Source organism: Cyprinus carpio, chromosome A17 (assembly GCF_018340385.1).
Source record: "Cyprinus carpio isolate SPL01 chromosome A17, ASM1834038v1, whole genome shotgun sequence".
Taxonomy (NCBI): domain Eukaryota; kingdom Metazoa; phylum Chordata; class Actinopteri; order Cypriniformes; family Cyprinidae; genus Cyprinus; species Cyprinus carpio.
Window position 1 is genome coordinate 12,262,029 of NC_056588.1, and position 22,881 is coordinate 12,284,909.

At 36.7% G+C, this 22,881-nt stretch overlaps 1 protein-coding gene across 1 annotated transcript in view; it reads left to right on the forward strand.

Moving 5' to 3' along the window:
* Positions 1-22,881, forward strand: part of LOC109108447 (ribosomal protein S6 kinase 2 alpha-like) — a 57,890-nt gene that overhangs the window by 4,147 nt on the left and 30,862 nt on the right. The window contains 1 exon segment of the mRNA XM_042774137.1: positions 8,899-8,943. Within this exon segment, the coding sequence (XP_042630071.1) occupies positions 8,899-8,943 (45 nt within the window).

Here is a 22,881-nt window from a genome sequence, read left to right on the forward strand (position 1 = left end):
TTCGTTCATTCATTCATTTTGAAATTTTCTTCCTTTTATATACATATATAATTTCCTTTATATATTTATTTCTTTTTAACTTTTACATTGCTTTCCCCTAAATTGCTCTTTTCCTCTTTCTTCTTCCGATATCATCGGCGTGTCACCTGATCACAATAGGTTAAATTTGAGATTTACATAATGGCCTAGTTACGTGTTCTTCCTGCTGAATGGTATGACCTACTTGGGGACTTCAGAAGGATCTAGAAACTCAACTGCCACTTTATCTGCCAGTCAGTCACATTATGGGAAAGGTCTGAGTTTTGATATTGGTTCCTTCAGGGCTAGAAAAAATTAGTTTCTTCTCTTCAACTATAGTCAAGATGAGTTTTCTTCAGTCTAAGCGTGCTGCAGAGTTGATGTTTGACTGGACTAATATTACATCATACAAAAAAATCCTGCATTTTTTGGGCAAACAACCCTCTACAATGTGATTAAATCTCTCGCATGTTTTAAAATGACCTTTTAATTCTATTCACACCTCTTTTCCCCTCTCTCTCTCTCAAACACACACTCACGCACACTTCCTCTCACCTCTTTGAAGAGCAGTTTGGTCCCAATTACTTGCAAGCTATTTCTGTAACAGGGTCTCATTATGAGAGAGATGTTGTTAATTTTTTGCAGACGGCTCTTTTAGCACTTTCATTTGCATCAGATTGTCTGGAAAAGAGTTTCAGGGCCAGATGTGACCAGCGGCCCTGATCTGTTATGTTGTGTTTTTACTAGTGGTCGACCGATACATCGCCAAGGCCTATATATCGGCCAATATTTAGCATTTTTCAAATATCAGCATTGGCCGATTCATTTTACTGTTTGGCTGATGTGTTGGAGGCAGGACTTTTATTTTGACGGCTCTGAAAATGGCAGCACCTGTGCACACAGTGCTCACGTTCGCTCTCTTCATTTGCCTTGTCCAAATACCCACACTTGTGGTCTTTGCACTTGACTACTTGACTACTTCTGTGACGTATTTCCTGTATTTGGCCCAAGTGTTCAAGTAAGGATGAAGACCACAACTGTGTGTCAAACTTTTCATAACCTGATGGGACACACTTATAGTATTGTAAAAATGCAAGTGTTTACATTGCTTTATTTTCATTTTCATTTTAAAATCAGCTTCTAAATGTCTGTTCAGTAGTGCTTATAACATGACATAATTTTAATTTGTGGTGCTACTAATTAAGTGATAAAAAGCAGTTCCAAATGTTGTACAAAATAAATATACAATTTTTTGCAGCAAAAAAAGTGTAGCACTTTGTTTTACTACTAAATTATATGTAATATCTTATTATCATTAATATATAACTTACATTGCTAAGGTTTCCGTGACCTTGGCAAAAAGTCTCACGATTTATTTCCAGAACATGATGCATGATGGGATACACTGAGCCTTGAATACCGCTCTGGGCGTTTTTAAGATCTGGACAGTCTGGCGCACTTACTTCCTTCCTGGCCAAGACCGCAAGTGTGGGTATCTGGACAAGGCAATTATTTGCTGTCGTTGTTTAAAAGTTCTGTCTAATATACAGACTGTAAAAAAAGATGGATGATGCATCTTCACTTTCTTCCTTTGTAGAAAAGGGAAGCCGCCAGTGTCCCAATATGGAGCTGACAAATGTTGCTGATTTGGGACCAGAGTCTGCACAGTAGTGAGCGAAGCGAATAACCAAACTTTTAAAAAAAGAACACTTGACCATACATCAGCGTGATAAAAGCCACATAAATTAATTTGAAGGGTAATTTAATTGTTTAGTTGTCTCATGTCCCATTAGATTACATGCAGAGGGTGGGTTTTATGACCCATACTGGGTCCAGCCACCTGGGGGCAATCAAAACATTTTGGCTTCACTTTTCAGGACTTGTGCGGCACACTTGGTCTAATACGGATAGAAGTCTGTCTAATAATCAGATAAAACTGTTAAAGGAATCGAAAGGTATACAAAAAAGTGTTACAGTTGCTTTTATATTATTTGTAATAGAAAGACATTACAATACTTTCTCGTTTGCCTTTAGCACTTAGCCAATACACATTTATGTCATTTAAACAAACCTTTGAATGTGTAATAAACATTTAGTTTCACAATCGTTGCAGGCTTAATCAAATCCAGCTGTGAGATCTTGTTAAGTATGCATGATTGTGTGTACTCTGCGTGACGGTCTGTCTGTGCGAATTGAATGCGGGCAGGAGGAGAGTTCATCTTTACTAGAGATGCATAATCGACAAACTTTAAACTTGTGATTTCAAACTATTCAGCACTTTATCCATTAGCCCACTGCTTTATTTAAAAAAAATTATGATTCCCAATGCACACAAACTTCCCAGATTACTGACCCAACAGGTATGGTGTATACTTCCTATATATATATATATATATATATATATATATATATATATATATATATATATATATATATATATACAGTAGTGCCCTCCATAAGTACTGTAACAGTAAAGACAAAATTGTTCTGTTTGCTGTGGAGTCAGGAAATCTGTAAATATGATTAAAAGATGAATATGAGACAAAACTACAGAATGTCACATTTTATTATTGGGTGATTCAACACAATGTTTTACCAGCTAAGAAGATCAGCACTTTTAGAGTTTCATCTCCCTATCTGATGTGAGCATAAGTATTGAAACAGTTGCCTTACAGGTCTTTCTAAGTGTTCAGCTGTGTCCTGTTGCATTAATTCTTCAGATATTAAAAGCAGGGAATCTGTCTTATCAGTTATATCCATTGCTTCTGCATTCTAAGTCTTGCATTCAATGATGATACAAACAAACCAGGATGAAGAAGAGGAAGCCGACTCTGAAAGAAAAGCAAGCAATTTGGATGCTAAAAGAAAAGAGGAAGTCAATTAGAACTAAAGGAAAAACAAAGGGCATGGAGAAATCAAGAGTTTGGAAACTAACGGCGACAACACCAACCAACGACGACCTGATCTGCTGAGAAAAACAACAGTAGTTGATGACAGACAAATCATAAAAGCTGAGAAAATGAACCCTAAAATACATGTCTGTAAAATCACCAACAACGTCCAGAAAGCTGGGGTGATGCTCTGTCAATCTACAGTCCGCAGGAGAGTTTGACACAGAATTACAGAAGCTACACAGCAAAATGCAAACCTCTGATTAGCACCAATAATAGAAAGGCAAGATTCTTCACAAATGTGAGCCAGTAGAGTTTTGGAACTGAGTTGATGGACCGATGAGACAAAGATTAACCTTTATCTAAGTGATTGCAAAGCAAAAGTGTGGAGAAAAAAGGGAACTGAAAACGATCCTAAGCATACAACCTCATCTGTAAAGCTTGGTGGAGGTGGTGTCATGGCATGGGCATGCATAGCTGTCTCTAGAACAGGATTTCTTCATTTTAATGATGACTTAATGTATGATGGCAGTAGCAGAATGAATTTATAAGGGTACAAAATCATCTTGACAAAAAATTTTCAAGTAAATGCCACCAAACTCATTAGAAAGCACTTCATATTGGATCAGGACACCCTGCCAGTTCAGTCAAGGGCTTTATCAGGGCAAAGAAATGTAAAGTCTTAGATTGCCCAAATCAGTCTCCAGATTTAAATCTGATTGAACATTAATTTCACCAGCTGAAGAGGAGACTAAAGACAGAAACTCCCCAAAACAATCAACCAAGTGTCTGGTGATGTCTATGGGTCGCAGACTCACTGCTCTGATTGCATGCAAGGGATCTGCAATTAAATAATAGTTTTTAATATTTTACATCTGCCTTAAATTCAAATGTCCCAATACTTATGTCCATATCAGATAGTGTGATGAACTCTAAAAGTGCTGTCCTTTTTATTTGGTAAAACATGCTTGTGTCGAAAGACCTAATAATAAAATGTGACATTCTGTAATTTTGTCACATATTCATCTTTTAATCATATTTGAAAATATCTTGACTCCAGCAGAGAAAGCAATTTTGTCTTTACTGTTCCAATATTTATAGAGGGCAATTCTTTTGTGTGTGTGTGTGTGTGTGTGTGTGTGTGTATATATATATATATATATATATATATATATATATATATATATATATATATATATATATATATATATTGAACCATTCAGACTGTACAGTAGTGTGTATAAAGATCTGCTCATCAGCCACGCAGGGAATATGGGCAGCTATGAGGTCCACATGTCTGTCATGTCTGGCAGTGTATAGTTCTTTAAATGATGAATAACTGTTCATGATGTGGGCTACTGACTCCAGGTGTTGAGGAGGGTCATGCAGCAGGCAGAGGGGGGAATGGCTGGAGGGAAGCCACAGTGATAGGTTGTATTTTGTAGGAAGAACCTGTAGACATGCTTTTACACAGAAAGTGAGGATCTCACTGATGGTGGCATTGCTGTAAATGGTGTGCGGTACAGAGTAGTCTGCGCAGGGCAGTTTTGCCAACTTTCCCTGGAGTTTTAGATTAGACCAGTGCTCCATATTTTGGGCTCTTTGAATAGACAAAAGAGTCTGCCTTGATGTTCTAGGGTGGAGCAGGTGAACAATGTTGTTATGGTGCAGCCTGGCTTCCACGATGACAGATGTGTCCTCTACGACTGCATCAGAGACCTCTACAGGCTGGTAGTGGGAGGTCCACTTCAGTTCAGTACCTGTCCTCCAGCATAGGTCGTTTAAGTCTGGCCAGTCTGATGACACACCAAATCCCTGTGCCCATCCATCCAGCTTTCCATTGGTCTTTCTTTTAAAACCCAGGAAGCTGTCTTCCCCACCGCATGTGTGTAGCACCTTCCGTCTTTTAAAATCCAGCAATAAGGATACTCTGGCCATTCGCCCCACGCTGACATCATCACAGTTTAGCATGTTGATAAGGTGAGACTGTGTAGTGGCTATGTACTCCCACATGCAGTTTGGAACTCCAAGCCCCCCGTCCTGTCTTTTTTGGAAGATAAAACCTCTTGTAGAATGTGTGTTGAGACAAAGCCATTTCCTAACCACGTTTACGGTTTTGTTGTCCATTTCACACAATACTTTTTGGACATTTGCAAAAAGATGTTGAATTTTAGAAAAAACTATGTCTCTTAATGCTTGCACTTTTAGAGTAACTGAAAAAGGTGATGCGTCAATGTGATCCAATCTGGTCATAAACTGATGTGCCATGTCAGTCACTTGCAGACTCCATTCTCCAACAATGTTAAACTTGTGATCCAGGTAGTTGTAGGTCTCATGTCTAGTATACACTCTGAGTGGCTGGTCTAAGATGGTAAAAGAGGGGTGTTGGTCGGCCCTTGATCTATACCAACGGTTACCACCGCTCCTCCTCTCATAAAAAAACTGTACATTTACTGTGCTTCACTTGTAGGCCAGACCATGTCAGGAATCTGTCAGTGCATGAAAACATGTTTTTAATCACGCCTTCATCTCAGGATGCGACAGCCACATGATCAGCATAACCCTGGACTGGGTTCGGTGACAGGATGTGGGGCAGGGCATGTGTACAAAGCCATTTTAGCCATTGATTTATTGCAATGATAAATTTTATAGCACTCCATGGACAGCCAGTTTTGATTCCTACCTCAAGTGGTATTGATCTGGTGAGGTCTTTTCCACAGATCACTTGCAGGTAAGAGTCACAATATACCTCTTTTATTATGTCTACATAAATCTTAGGGAGCTGTATCTCTTCCAATGCATCAATCATGACTCTAAGAGGCAATGTGCCAAAAGCATCTCTGAAGTCTAGGAAGACAATGTATAGCTTAGCAGATTCGTGCTTAAAATCGTCAATCACAGTTTTTAAGCAAAAAACATGCTCATTCATGCCTTGTCACTCAATATAAGCTTTTTGTTTGTTAGGCAAAATTCCAGCATCAACCAGCCAAGGTAGTATTCTTGAAAGCAGGCACTTCATAAAGACTTTGTATACAGATGTCAATAGTGGGATGTCCCTCCATGTTGAGGGGTCTTCTGCTACATTATCTTTCTTCGGTATTCTATGAATGAGTGCTCCCTTCCATGAACTAGGCACTTTACCATTAATCAAACAGGTGTTAAACACACACACACACACACACACACACACACACACACACACACACACACACACACACACACACACACACACACACACATATATATATATACACTGTATATAATAGGCTTTCTAAGATATTGTCATCAGCTGTCAAAAAAACAATATCGGTCGACCACAGTTTCAGTTCTATCCCATTTGCCCTTATAACCTCCTGAGATAATAACCTGCAAGGAAACACATACTTTAGACATGTACAAATGCTTTGCTGATATTTTATTTTTGCTGAGTTTCCGTTTTAAAAAATATCATCAATTTATTTTATTTTTGTGCATGTCTCGGACCTCTCACAAGTAAATTTATGCAGAAATTCTGTGTTGTTCTCTTCCTGGAAAGAGCTGCTACAAAACACAATCTATCAAATGTACTTCTTATATGAAGATTTCAATAACCAGGATTCATCAGAGTGTTGTATGTGTTAAATGAGTGCAGTGTTAATTAAGCACACCTCATATTTTCTTTATCAGTTTTATTACAGGCACAGATTTGTGTAAGTGGATGATTTATGTAAGTGCATATGAGTTTTTGTATAATTGAGCTTATATATTAAAGGTGAAGTGTTTCATTTCTGTGCCATGAGTGTCATAAAACAAAATTGCAAAAATAATGTCTTCCATTGTTTGGAAGGTAGTTGATAGATAGTCTTGCTCCAAACTTATGCCATTGATTGTGATGCTCAAACAATGTGTTGATACGGTCTGGTTTTTAAAAAAAAAAAAAATTATGAGAAAAGCTTACTTTAGATAAGACTTAGATAAGTATTTAAAATGATGTATTATTACATAAAAAAAATAACACACTTCATTTTTAAAGGAATAGTTTACCCAAAAATGAAAATTTGCTGTTAATTTACTGTCCCTCAGACCACACAAGATTTTCTTCTGCAGTTAAACAGTGAAGATTTTAAGCTGAAATCATGGTCCATGGTGTTTCATAAAATGCAAGTCCATGGCTGCCGTCACTTTGAGAGTCAAAAAAGCATACAGTACAGGCAACAAAAAAGTAGTAGCATTTAGTCCCTAGATATATTGAGGTTAAGATTATTTGTAGCCATTTAGGACTTTTTTTGTTCGTTTGGTTAAATTTTGGTTGTTTGGGTTTGTGCAATTCGATTGTGGATGGTGTATTTTTTTTTTGTTAATTTTATAAGTGTTTTGTGGATGGCCAGAAGTCTCATTTCACAATTTGGAGACAATGTCTGAAGGTCTTTTCAGTTATCAAGGAAACTTCTTTACTTGGACCTCTGTGTCGTCAAAAGTGACATTGACGGTAAACCGGAGCTTTTCTAAGATGAGTCTTCATAACTTCCAGAGCACTTGAGTGATTCGATCCAAAGTCAGACTCAGCATAAATAAATAAGGCTCTGACTTCGCACACGAGAAATCCTTGATCTTTGTCCGTTTTATGTTTTTCTCTGAGCAGCTAGAAGTGTTTTTTTCCTTCCTCCAATTCTTTTTATTTTTGTCTCTTTCATTTCCTTCTCTTCTTGCACAAGGTTCTGTATTGAATGGAATTGAAAGCAATAGCCTGTGCAGGATGTGATTGTGTGTTTTTCTGCCGGTTCATGAGAGAATTCACGCTTTGAACTGCAGAAATCAGTCGGCCATGCTGGTAATTCTACATATTCAGAAAAGGAATAAACAGCACACACATTCTCTCTTTGTCTTTGAGTGTTTAAAAGTCTGTAAGGAATAGAGACAGACAGAAATTCATTGTGCGTTAGGAATCGTTTGTTTAGTTGTGATAAACGGGTCGTCATGCAGGTGAATGTTTCTCATAAGGGAGAAATGTTGGGGAAATAGCATGAGGAAGTACAGTCTACATGTTTTTACAGAATTGACATGTATTTTTACATTTATTTTGATTCTGGATAGGTTGTGCTTTGCTCTCATCTGAAGAGTTTTTTTTTTTTTAAGTGACTTAAGGTTGGCTGCCCATCATCAGATACAGTTCTCAGATTTAGACATGAGCTCAGTCTTATTTTTAGTCCTCTGTATGGCTCTTTGCACTTAAAACCTTGGTTAAAGTTGTTCTTTTTGTTAGTTGTTAGCAACAGTCAACAAATAATAACCTACCTCATTAAATATTAAAGCATTATGCTAAGTTATTTTGTATTTTCTTTCAGAACCATATACCATACCATCTTGAACCATAATAGCAATTGTTTGGATTGTTGAGAAAGACCATTAACACTGATTTATTTGATAAAATTTTAAAAGGGTTTGAAATCTATGTTATGGAATTACATATGAAGCTTGTGGGCAGAGCAGATGTTTAAGCACATTCACAGAAAGAAAGTGTGTATGTGAGTGTATATAAGGAATCAAGCCTGTTTAAATGCCCCGGGAGCCATTGATTATGTCATCTAGGCATAACACTCATATGATTTTGACACCATAGCTGTGAGCCTTCAAGTACATGCATGCACACATGCGCACACTCGTGCTGTGGCAGTTCTCATGATAATAAGCCAGAGGATCCAGCTGTAAGCATTCCTGAACCGTGTTTATGTGCACTACTCTGAAGGCTTAGTGATTGCAATTATTTTGCATGCAACTAAATGGGGTTTAAACTTGTTGTTGAAGAAAAGTTAAACCATTTAAAACAATTCCCAGATGGCAACTCATGAAGTTTTGTGGTTACTGTAAAATTTTCATACTTCCATTTGCGTTGTTTCATATTTTTGATGACTATTATTCTTAATTATGAAGAGTAGTAAAGAATAAATTGTTGTAACCAAACTAGTACTGTATATACATATACAGAAATCTCTTTCTATTTCTCTTTCAGAATGGGCAGAGCACCACTGAGGATGGGGTCACTTCAGCTGTTAAGGTAGGACCCAGCTGACCACATATGCAAACAAACTTCCAGGTGTTCGGGACAGTTATCGGGATATAAATTCTGAAGCATGCTGTTTTAAGATGTTACTCTTGTTTATCCATCAGAATCCCTTTTTCTTTTTCTGCTGGTTGTGTCAGTAGTTTTCCAACAAATATGTGCTGAATAACTTTTTTAGCAACACGTTTTATTTAAAATCTATTCATGTTTGTCATGAAACAATATATGATATTACATGAAACATTATAGATTTGTTTATACCTTACAACCCATGCTAACTGATGCTCTTTATCATAGGCCATTCTCGTAATTTCTCGCAATCTCTGTCCCTGGGTAACTTCCCCATGGTGACATATTTAAATCATGACAATAGCAATGCACTAACAATGTTCAGTACATGTAGTGTGACATTAAAGCATTAGCCGGGTAGGACAAATGGACAGGTCAGCTGCCCCTAACTTTCTCACACTGGCAATGGGGCCATTCTTGATGTTGTGCTGTGAAATTGAGTCCTACTGCTGTTTTAGATTTGATTTGCGATCTCACGTTTGAGCCAATATTGTGAGTGCTGTATTTAAGAGACCCCAGGGCTGCTTCTATCTCGCTAGAGTGTCTGGGGTATATTGGCAGCTTTCTGAAACAATCAATGGAACAAGTGCTAAGAAGAATTCAGTCAAGAGTTCTGCCTCAGAGACTCTTTGTGTGTCTAAAGGAGTTGGATTACTCATAGCCTCTCTGTTCCAGGGCTCATCTTCACTCTTTGCAGCCTGTCTGTCTAACTGTGTGGGGAAAGCCTCTTTCTCCCTCATGAATCCCTGCATTTGTTTTGATTTATGTGTAATATGAGCCTGATGAGATGGATAGACAGAGAGACAGTCTCTCTCCTCCTACAGCGTGTGTTTTTCTCTGTCTTTTCTCTGCTGCAGCTCAGTCAAGGTGCTGTATAGCTTTAGACTCCAGAGACTATGGTCGGATATTTTTGGGCCTTTAATTTAGTCTGTCCAAAGACGAAATAGCCTCACTTAAACAATAGTTTATGAGTTTTTGTTATAAGGGAATGTTTTCATATTATGTAGATATTATGAATATTATGCATAGCATTTAATTAGTCAAGACTATAGCAAATCAGCGATCGACTAATTATTGATCATGTGAATAATCTGCATTTGGTTGAATATGACACTGTAAAGCGTCATTAAAGCGGTTGTATTTCCTGGTGTTTCTTGACCTTAATTGCGTTAAGGGTTATTATTGTTTTTAGGATTAACATGACGATGTTAGGATTAGGGATGTAATGATTAACCGCGAGCAGGTTGAAAATCGATTCAAATATGTGACGATTCAAATCAGTTAAGATGCTAAACAAATTGCAGTTCATTTAGGGGTAGGAGTTTATATGAATGCATGTCCGAGGGGAACTTACTGTCTTTAGAAGAGTTTAGATGGTATTTTTTCTTTTCATCTTGCCTCTGTATAATGCATATTAAAGTTCATAAGTGCAGCGCTGTTTCGTTTACAGCAGAAACCAAGGAAATGCTTTATGTGCCACCTGCTGGTAGAGAGTGAATCTGCGTCTCATTCAGCTCATCCGCCATTTCATGCAGATATTTTTAAGTATAGTTTCACAAAACTGAAGTCAAACCATTATGTTTTTGCTTCAAAATTTTGAAATTATACAATCTAATTTAGTCTAATAACTGCTCATGTTGCATGTATGCAGCATCTTTGTTTGGATCATGATTAAAATGCAGTGGTGGCCTCTAATTTCAAATGGAAAGAGCACAGACAAAGCCTTATTTTGTTTATGTGAAGAGCTGAGGACAAAAGAAGCAATCAAAACCAACAAAAGAGCAATAATATGCAAGTGCTATATTAGTATATTATTATAGTTATATTTCAATTTCACAAAGAAATGTGCAGCATTTTCTCCAAGCAATAATAAAAGGACACATTTAATTTATGAATGATCTTAAATCTCATTTTGTTTAAAAAAATATTTGGATATTTGTTATTTGTCATTAAACTGTATTTTGAAATATTTAATAAAAAAAAAATCATATTTAATTAAAATACACACACTTTGAGGTTTGTGTAGCAAATGAGGTCGTGGGTCAGATTATCGTGCTATAAGATAATGTTATAATGTTGCTATAAGATTTTCTTTCTAATTAAAATACACACACTTTGATAGAGAGTCGGACTCCCAATCGAAGGGTTTGAGTTCGAGTCTATTGTGGGTGGGGGGGAGTGCATGTACAGTTCTCTCTCCACCTTCAATACCACGACTTAGGTGCCCTTGAGCAAGGCATCGAACCCCCAACTGCTCCCCGGGCGCCGCAGCATAAAATGGCTGCCCACTGCTCCGGGTGTGTGTTCACAGTGTGTTTGTGTGTTCACTGCTCTGTGTGTTGCACTTCGGATGGGTTAAATGCAGAGCACTAATTCTGAGTATGGGTCACCATACTTGGCTGAATGTCACGTCACTTTTTCACAATATAATGTTGCTATAAGATTTTCTTTCACAAGTCCTAATTTAGTATTTTCACATCACAGTAATGGAATGAGATTTTTTATTGTTATCATTATTATTGTTGTTGTTGTAATGATAATTTTGGGGTATCTGTAAGTGTCAGGAAAATAATGTCACAGTTAATTCTTAAAGGTCCTAAAAGTAGGTTTAATGTGCAAAATATAATACCTTAATGTCTTTCTTTTATTTAGGGATGAAATTTGACCTGACATTTTCAGATGTAGATGTAGTGATAACAGGATTCATGATTCATGAGTCCTTCACTGCTGTCCAATTCACCAGCTCACAATCCGTCACTGGTCCCCTTGAAACATGCTGATTGGTTGTTGTTGTTATTGTGGGAACACTTAACATAAATCACACAAGTTTTTATTTCATTTTAGGTCAGCAGAGGGTCGTTGGTGAGGGTCTTTCAACTGGTGACGAACTTAGATGTGATCTATGTTCGTCATAAATACAGCAGAGTCAGTCTGTTTAAAAGGACAGGGACAATCCAGCTATTGAATCTGAGGCAAAACACAAGCAAAAGCAGGCATATTATGTCATATTATGGCAGATTTACTGTGAACACTGACAGATTCCCTGTTCTCTAATTTTGATTGGAGACGTGGATAAATGGATGGATGTCTGCCTGTTGAGGGCTTTGTCTTAAGTCTCTTCATGCAGTTATTTTGAAGCATTCTGTCCTCTCATATATGGGAACATCATGTCTAAGTGTAATACAATGGTTGATGAGTGGGAACAAGTGTTGAAGGGGTGGATGGATGAGATCAATAATGAAAAAAGAACAGGTACAGCTAATGAGGTGACTCTCGCCTCTCGCCTTTTTTTCCACTCTGGCTCAATGTTTTCTTTCTCCCCAGTGTGTTGATATTATTTGCCCTTGTTAAAGCTCAAGTATATTTTTCAATGTTAAAATACTTTCCTCTCCCAGTTTAAAATACCATGCAGATGTACAGCATGTCAAACAATGAAAAGTATAAACACTTTTGCTCTGTATGAACATCCCGACTAGCCTGACACAGCAGCTGTGGCTCAACCAGTAGCGTGAGCTTGGGGGTGGGACTATCTGGTGTTTCTGGAGACCTGTTTAAAAACATCATTATTTAGTGATAGCATTGGTGCAAAAATTATGTGCTTCAGCTTTAAAGCTACGTTTAGTTTAGCAGTTTAATAATTGTAATGATTAATAAGGATTTTCAGACTGAGTTTTTTTAAAATGCTCATCTTGACACAGATCTGAAATCTATTTTGCATGTCTTCAGCTGTAGGACCCAAGCTTCAGGATCAATATTGTGGATGAACGTTGCTAATAATACCTCTGTTCTCCTCCACCCTCCCCAGACAGAGAAATGGGACCATATAATCTCTATTTCATGTCATTTTTCAACTTCTTACTTTTCATCCCCCTTACTTGCTTCTTTAGCTTCCCATCTATCTATCTATCTATCTATCTATCTATCTATCTATCTAATAACTTGAAACATAAATTTTAAATACATTTGTTTAAAAGTATTTTAATTACTTTACAATTTTGTGATATCTTGTGTATTTATTTATTTTAGTTTTATTGAATTTTTTATTAGTTTTAGATTTCTGACCCTGGTTTGCCACTTTGTGAAACCTATTATATGAAAGCCAAATTGCCTTTCCAATGTCCTCTGAACCAAATGCACATGGAGCTCAAAACCTTGCATCAGTTTCCAGTGTGAGCTTTGGCACAAATTGGCTCTGGTGACTGTCAGATCTCATCTTCATCTTCACATAAGGTGAGCCTCATCTGCCCTAAGGGTTTTTGTATCAAGTTAAGTGGTACCTGGATATTATGCTATTCTTAGTGTTGCTGAACTTGTATTGTTTTTTTTCCATTTTTTTCCTTTTGTAAAAGTAATTATAAGAAAGTTATTTTAAAAATAATTTGACTTTAAGTTAGTATTTTTTCTAACGAATGAAAAGCCTTCATCTTCAGACTGACAGAAAAAAGTCTGTGCATGTAAACAAGGATGAGTCCTTTCAATAAATTAAGGTTTTTATATAAAAAAAATTCTCAAGCACATGCTGTACATATTGGCTTCATTTAATCTAGTCATTCTGATATAAAGTGGAAAATCATGATCCTCTGCCATTAGCTTGATAGTGGACAATTAATGGCAATGACTGACCACTGCATAGTGTGCTGTAGACAAGTGTCAACATTTGAATATAGGATTTTACAATCAGCTAATCTAAAGAATCTTTAACTAATTTCTTGTAATTAGTGGATCATGTTGAGAGTGCTGAATATTTTCCATGACTTGTGCTCTCGAGTCAAAACATGCTCCAGCTCCTCTGATCATTTAGTTTAAGAGTGGTTCCTCATGCCTGGATTAAGTTCATTGTGATATCAAATCAAATATCTATAGGGTACCCTCCAAAACCTGACAAGGTACCCTCCAAAACCTTTTTTTCTTCTGGTCAACATCATCTTATCAGACAGCTTTTCCAGTATTAGATTTTCGAGGCGCAGTACACCTGATATCTCTGTTTTCATCTTCACCGCTCCGGTGATGAAGACCTTTTCTCAGTTATCACTCTTGTTTTGATTTTTTGCTAATCAGTTTCTGCTAGTGACTTGGGCCAATTTAAAGAGCTGCTGCAGAGATTGGAACAGAATAAAAGGCTCATGTGAAAATTGAAAGCTGAGACCGTTCAGCTTTAGAGAGCAGTGGATGTACTAAACTACCAGTCAGTTCCATCTTATGGATGTATTAAGCTTCTCATCTGGCCTTGTGGAGTTCAGCCCTGCTGACCCCTCTTTCTGTGACTATATTTGGTGAAGTTTGTTTTAAAAAGTCCAAGCTGTTCTGTCTTCTTTTGTTTCTTTTAGAACTGAGGTTTCCAATAGCAGAAATGCTCCTCTAGGAGAGTTCAATCGTTTGTTCTGTCTATAAAGTGCTGTCAGAACTGCTGCTCATTCTCTAGAGATGCAAGAGAAAAAGAAATAACAAATATTAACACAGATGTTATTTGACGCATAAAAGCAGGAAATGTGGAGAGGATGTTCATCCAAAATATATATATTTTTTAAATTGTTTCAGCACATCTGCCAAACCTTTCCATTTATGTTGATCTAAAATGCTGTTAAATCTGTTTTCAAGTGATTCAGGAATGAATGCACAGAATATGTCACTGTCTATATTTATAATTTGATTCAATGTAATGCAACTTTTAGATCTATTTAGGCTCTTGAATCTACTGTATATTAAATCTTACTTGAATGCCTTCACTGGATTTTAGAGTCCCTTGACATAGTCATGTGGTAGTGTTTGCTTCCTCCATAATTGATGTTAAAATGATGTGTTGTCCTGTCTGTTAGAAAATGTTAAATTGATGAACGTTGCCCCTATTGTGTGTGCTGTGTGCCGCTTTGCTGACTATATTGACCTTGTTGTCATGGTGTTTCATAATCGGCATGGCAACAGCATGTGATATCGATGCATTAAAAAGAGAGAGACAGAGAAGCAAGAGTGTTCATCAAAACATTGCGGCTCATTGTCAGTTGTCAGAGTTGGAGTAAAAGGTTTTTAATGGAAGCGTGTTCATATATAATGACTATTGGCACTAATGAGAGCGAATGGAGTCTTGCCATCAAAATTGTTTGTGTGAGAGAGAGAGGTGTTTGTGTTAACGTGAGAAATGTTGATGGATATAGAAACTCTGCTGAAATAAATATGCTCAATGTGCACAATGATATAAACAATCATTTACAGTATAATCGTTCTTAAACTCTTACAATATGTTTGCCAGCTAAAGGCAAAAAATACAGTGTAAATCAAAGCAGCCTTCTAAATATGGCTGCTGACACAGACTTGTTTGTGTTTGTTGAAACTGTATGTGGTCCCTCTAGATGTCTGACTTTTGTTTCTGCTGAACCTTGCCTAACCCGAGTTTAAACACTGTGGGACTCTATGAAGGCTCTTTAATATTTGATAGAAGCGCTTATACAGCAGAAGAGACTTTGGGCTCTTAATTATACACCACTAACTGTCATCTATGCTCACATATAAACTGTATGCAGGTCTTCAGTCAATTGTTTTATTAGTCCATGTGTGTGTACATTACTGTTCAAAAGATTGGGTTTGGAAAATGTTTTTTGTATTTTTGAAATAACTCTCTTGTGCTCATTAAGACTTAATTTGTGATAAATTCTGTCAAAAAAAAAATTAATAAAATAAAATAATATTGTGAAATATTCTTACACTTATAATAAAATTTTATTAAAAGGCTCATGTTTGGATTGGGAGTCTTTACAAAAACGTGCATGAATAAATGAGATTTTAACTACATGGGGGAATATTTTCAATGACTAATGACTTAAATATTTGAATATAATTATTAAATTGTGTTTTTTTTTAATCTTTTTTGGAGATTGACAACTGCTGTCTGTATGCTAAGCAACTTGATCATTTCTACTAATAATAGTAATAATAATAGTAAAAGTAATATTAATAGTAACAATACTATCTAATTTTGTGTTCACTGGAAGAGAATGATTCATGTAGGTTTTATTTAAATTTTTGGGTGAACTATCCCCCAGTTCTGTGAAATGTCTGATGTAGGTGGCATTCAACTTGGGACCTTTTAGATGCAACACTGCTTTGGGAGGTGGGGGTGGGGGGTTGAGTAAAAATGTTTTTTCCATTGGTGTGAATTTGATTAGTTTGCCCTCTTTATGTTAGATAATGGCTTTTTAGGTTTGATCAGCACAGCTGGGGTGCCTTACACACCGTAGCATGAGTGTGTATGTGTCTGTGTTTAAGCCTTGCACACAGTGAGTGTGTTATGGAGGTCTGTATGTGTGTTTTTGAGAAGTGTGTGTGGGTAGGTGTGTGTTTGTGGGTTTTTAAAGAGAGTATTTGATATCACTTTCAGAATCTGAGTGAAATCTCTTTGAGGTCATCCTCCCTGAAGAGGAATTTTTCAGCAGTCTCAGCCGCTTTGTGGCGTTCCCCAGCACTGATGTTATCTGATGCCCTTAGCCTGTAGTGTGTTTGAATCCTGGTCTGTTGATGAGAGTGTGTTTCTCATGATCCGTGTAATTAAAGCTTCTGTTTGGGTTGCTGCTGCTGCATGACTCACAAATCACAGACAGGCTTAATTGGACATCAAGGGCTACCTCTAATAGCTCTAATATATCTACCTCCAATAGTGAAAGATAGTTCAGTATTCTGGAAATTGTCCTTTGAGATTTACAGTCAGCACCCTGTGATTCCAAGTATAGTGTTATAATTCTTACAATGTTAAATATTCTTACAATTTAAAATAACTGGCTTTTTTTCTATTTTACTATATAGAATGAAGGAATACAATGTCATTAATTACAAAGCTGAATTTTAGTAGCCATTACTCCAGTCTTCAGTGTCATGTGACCCTTCAGAAATCAATCTAATATGCTGATTTGGTGCTCAAGAAACATTTCTTATTATTATTACCAATGTTGAAAACAGTTGTGCTGATTAATATTTTTGTGGAAGCAATGATATATTTTTAGGATTCTTTAGTAAATAGAAAGTACAAAAGAACATCATTTGTAACAGTATGAAAGTATTTACTGGCACTTTTGGTCAATTTAATGTGTCCTTGCTGAATAAAAGTATAGTTTTTTTCCCCCTAAAAAAAAATAAAATCTTACCAACCCAGACTTTGGAATAGTAGTGTATGTGTAAACTCCAGTATAGGTTTTCTTTTGTTCCAGTACATTACTGTCTTCATTAAGCTCCAAAATTTAACCCCTGATTATGCATGTGCAATATTTTGCATATATATGTATATGCAAAGATGTAACCCAACATTCCAGATTAAGGGGGACCAAATATAATTATTTAAAAATCAACCATTAAGACCCATATTGGTCAATCAGTAATCTGATTATTAGGTTTTTTGGTCCTCTATGTATGTATGCATAGTCATTTCTGTTATTCGCTGTGATGTGCTCTTGCTGTCCTCCTCTCTGGTAATCCTGCATTTATTTGAGTCCTTCTCACAATTGCATTAGAGGATTATGCAGCTTTGCTCCCTGACCTCCAGCTCTCTCCATATGATCCTTCAGTAAACCAAACCCATCACACTCAGCATAATTGAATATGTGTGTGTGTTTGCGTTGAAGGTCACTAGCTCAGTAACTAGTCTCTATTCACTGAGACTTACCCTACTAGCTTACAGTGGAGCATTAAGACAGCTTTGGAGGTCTGAGGTCATTGCACTTGATGGGAAAAATGTGCCATGCATAAAGAAGTTGCCTTTGAGCATTGATTTCATTGATGTGACATTACAATTACACACATGAACTGTCAGTTGAACACATTTATTTAGTTTATTAATTACATTAAATCCACTAACTTTGAAGCAAATTTTGATGGATTGTAATAGTTTAAAGTCTGTCAGAACTCATTATTTTTCTGTTGACTTTAATGGAAAGATTTTTAATGAAGCAAGGCCATAGCCTGGGTGCCAGCCCGAACCCCGCCCACAACATTTTTTGGACGGGAAGTTCGGTCTGGACTCGATCCATTGAGGAGTAATTATGCTCAGCTCCCAGAAGGCCGAGCCAATGAAATTGCCAGGGCGGGCTTTAATCGATGATGGACAGGCTATCTGCGGTTACGTAAGATAGGGCGTCTTGGAAGGGGTAGGCTCATGATCTCTTTTCTCTGAAGCCTCAGATGAACACGCTTCTTCAGCCTTGTCTCTTTCGTCGTCTTTCCATTTTTTTAAAGTTAGTCAAGTCGTGTTGCAACCGTGTAATAAAGTTGAGACAGGGCCGACAAATGCGATAAGATTTATTTTCATTATTGTTGAGATCTAATCCTAAACAGAGAATTGTTCGTATATACATGCACCTTTTGTGTTTTCTTCAAAAATGTTATTCGTGCTTGTAAGTACTCCGCGAATTCTTAATTCTTTTTACAACACAAAGATCGTTTACACTCATTACTTTCCTACTTCTTCCAGTTCCAGCGTGCGTGCGTGCAGTTGAACTCTGATGACAACTATGCGTTGCTCAACATACGTCACTTACTGCGTTGCTCTGATTGGTTGTAGGTCTATCCAATTGAGTGCAGAGTTTTTTTTTTACTGGTTCGGTTAAGACACGCCCCATAATTCAAGTGCAATGGAGCAGTATCAGACTCACATTCTGCCTAGAATATGAGTATGACGAAGTCAGGCTAGCAAGGCCAGATTTAGTTTTAGAATTTTTATCTAAGATCAAATTTAAAAACTTAATTTAACTTAACTAACCCCGTTCTCGTCATGAATATAGCCGAGGTAGCTTGCATGGCTTTAAATCATAAACAAACAAACAAACAAACAATTACATTAAAAATAACATTTTAGAAAAAGAGCACTTTAATCACTTGTAAGCACATTTTGTAATTGAGTAATTTGAGTGTTTGCACTGAATTTTTGTTTGGAAATGTAATGCATATGTAAGCAAATATGTGAATTGAATTGAATTGATGTTGTTGAACTGACACATCTTTTATTTTCTGTTGGACAAGTAAACACACACACACCTCCAGTAACTACCTGTAGTAAAGTAAGTGTTTTTGTGAGATTACTCTGTGATTTAAGAACCTTATTTGACACAGCTCTGTGGATAAAGATGTCTTTATGGCATATTAAAGAATTTTTTTTTTTTGACCTATGGTTACTCCACAAATACTCTCCCCACGTGAGTGCAGTTTCTCAAACATGTCAGTCTGAGTGGCAAAAAAACTGAAATGCACAGGATTTCAAAAATGCACATACAACACATCTGCAGGTCAGTCATCAACACATCACAGGGATTTGTCAGGAATTCCAATAATTTTCTGTCCATACTGAATCAAGAATTATGTGTGATGCAATATCACAGCCTACTTGAAGGTGTGTGTGTATATATATAAGGACCGCTGTTAAAAAGATTTCTATTTTAAATAATGCTGTTCTTTTTAACTTTTTATTCATCAAAGAATCCTGAGAAAATGGATCACAGCTTCCAAAAAATATTTGGCTGTTGCCAACATTGATAATTCTAATAATAAATCAGCATATTAAAATGATTTCTGAAGGATCATGTGACACTTTTATACTGGAGTCATGATGCTGGAAATTCAGCTTTGCATCACAGATATAAATTATATTTTAAAGGATATTTAAATGGAAACCATTATTTTATATTCTAATAACATTTTGCAAGATTACAGTTTTTTTTTTTTGCATTTTTGATCAAATAAATGCAGCCTTGATGAGCAGAAGAGACATCTTTAAAAAACATTACAAGTCTTACTGATCCCAAACTTTTGAATGGTAGTGTGTATGTATTACAAGTCTTACTGATCCCAAACTTTTGAATTATATAAATAAACACACTTTAATAATAAAGTATATTTTCACATTTTCACTTATCATTAATATAGAAATTATTTTGTCGATTTTATGTTTCAAATATATGTAGAAATATTCCACTATAAGAAATGAAAAGAAATTAATGAGACAACTTTAAATCGCAAAATACTGTATATACTCTGATGCAGTTATGTACAGTCTAAAAACAGCCATATAGTTTAATATTTGCTTTTTTATGTTTGTAGAAAGCTAATAATTTCCCTATGATATTTTACACATTTACATTAGTTTTACTGTATATTTCACAGTATGGGGGTATATTATATATGAAAAATACATAGCTGCATTTATGCTCTAGGGGGTCAGGAATCATCATAAAGTAAAAAACAACCCTGATGTTATTTACAGAGTGCACAGATATGGTACTCATACAAAACCATGGTATATTATCAGCGAAGCATTGTGTTGTTTTTTATTTATACCTTGGTAATACCTATCATGTAAATATCATGTAGCATAGTGTGTTTTCATGGTGTTTCCATCTGATACAGTTATCGTGAAATAATTCTGTCCTTTCTGAAAGCACTACAGGAACATGTTTCAGTACTGTATATAGCAGAACAACAGACCTTGCATGTTGGAATCAAGCTGGAATGTGGGCAGAGCATTTTATGTATTTGTGGTTTGGATCTATGACACAGTGTATGTATATGTTGTGTATCCATGGCGATGTGTAACCATGGTGACACTTCAGGCAAGCTGGGGTTCAGTAGAGTAAGTTAATTCTCTGTGTGTGTTTGTATGTTCACTGTGAGTACAGGTCACACTCGCTCACTCAGTCTGAGTAATCGCTCCCTTGGAAATGACAAATCACCTGCCATCCTCACACCGAGTGTGTGTGTTCCTGTTGCAGTTATGATCCACTCTGAAAGGACCTTCAAGCAGTCTGAGGTAGGCATGGGCCGATTACCGGTTTCAAGGTATACCGCGATTTGAAAATCGCGGTTTCAAAACCACTAATATTTTCCATTATACCTTTCCTGCGATATGCACTGTTTTACATGTCTCCTCAGTGACTGAAAGAGTAGGAATCCCTCAGGCTGAGTGCAGTGTAGAGAGTAACACTGAGCCCTCCTCCTCCTGTTGGTGCGAGCGAGCTGTCAGTCACGTGTGTGTAGGATGGTCGAACTTAAGGCCCGGGTACACTTCACATTCAGCGGTCCTTTCCATCTCACGCACAGCTGCTTCCGCACAGCTTTAAAAAGTATACTTAACCGCAGATGAGCGCGGATGACAAAAATAACGTAATGCCGACGGTGCGCGGACAGTCGAAATACACTTTGGCCTTTACGCGATCGGCAACCGGACGTTTTTTGCCTTATTGCCACTCTCTGTTCTGGACTCGCACAAACTGCGTCGCAATGCAATCATTTTCCAAAATGTAATTTATGTGAAAATATGAAGTCTGTTAACGCCCGTTAACAAAGGCCAGAGACGCTGCAGACGGGCGCACAGAGAAAAATACTTTAGCAGGCAGATCACTCACTGTTCATGATGCACGGACTATTGGGAAGAAAATCCTCAATATTGATTTGGGTGTTTATATGAATGTGTTTCTGAGGGGAGCTGACTGTCTTCTGAACAGTGTAGGTGGTATAATTTCACAAAGCTTGTCAGAACATTCTGTTTTTACTTCAAATTGGGTTGTTATTATTAAATCAAGTTATGTGTATGATTATTATTATATAACTAAATGATATGAAATGATATAAATGATATGTATATGAATTATATAACTAAAATTAAATAACTGTAATTACAGATTTAGGTTAAATAAAGATGTCAGTCCTTATTTTTTTCTTTCTAAGAAACAAATCAAAGAAAAAAATAAACTAATTCTACTGTTTCTAATATATTCTGTATGTTGCTCAAAAACAAAAAATATTGTGTCCAGCTGGAAAATTTTTTTTACCCATTCATTTAAAAATAACACATTTCAGAGCTGTAACATTAATACCTTGATACCGTGAAATCGTGATATTTTTGCTTAAGTTTATCATACCGTCAAAATCTCATACCGGCCCATGCCTAGTCTGAGGTCATGTCATGTCCTGCTGTGACTCCAGGACAGTCTGTGTGTGTATGTGATCATGCTCTGTTTAACAGAATCTGCTTGGACTTGCCATTGAGAGGAGATGTTTTACATTCCAGCATCATCGGCTGCCTCCAAGGAGAGCAAACACACAGGTCCTGCTCTGAAAGACAACCTGAGATGAGGGAAAACATGAACATGCTTAAACGAGGCAGTAATGCCCTACACCCTTCGAAGAACACACTTCAAGGGCTCTGGGGCTCTTCGAAGGGTCGAAGGGAGTAGGGCATGGGGATGCTCACTTCGGTTTGGAATTAGCCCATAGACATTAAATTCAAGTGTTTTTTTTTTTCATGCTTTATTTCTGCTTTTTGATCTATGGACAATTGTGTTCTTAATATATTTTAAAACGTGTTTTATTCCTGTCAGTATGAAAAGTTCAAACGAAGAACCTGTATTTGAAATAATTTTTTGTAGCAAATTTTTAATGTCGCTTTTGATTAATTTAATGTGTCCTTGCTAAATATAATAATTTGAAAAAAAATAACAGTTGAATGATATAGTCTGTCAACAACAAAGTTTAAGGCTGCATTTTGTTTGCACAGAAGCAACATCAGAGCCGCCTTTAATACCAGTGTCTCACTGCACATCTTTTACAGAGCCTGATCAGAGCAGCTTTAATTCGGCTGTGTAAAGTCAGCTTGAGAATCGTTTTACAGATACAGTATGTAAGCCTGTGATCATTCTCAAGTTAATTATTTTTGTAAGTGGAAGAAATAAGAATGTCCCATAATCATCTGAATCCGTAGTCAGCCTGATTTAATCCAAAATATGAAACAATTTAGCTCATACTGTTCTTATTTAGAGCTGTTGTGGGAGATCTTTTATTGTCACGGATGTGTTTAGTTCAATGCATTTCATCTGAGGAAGATCTGACTGCAGT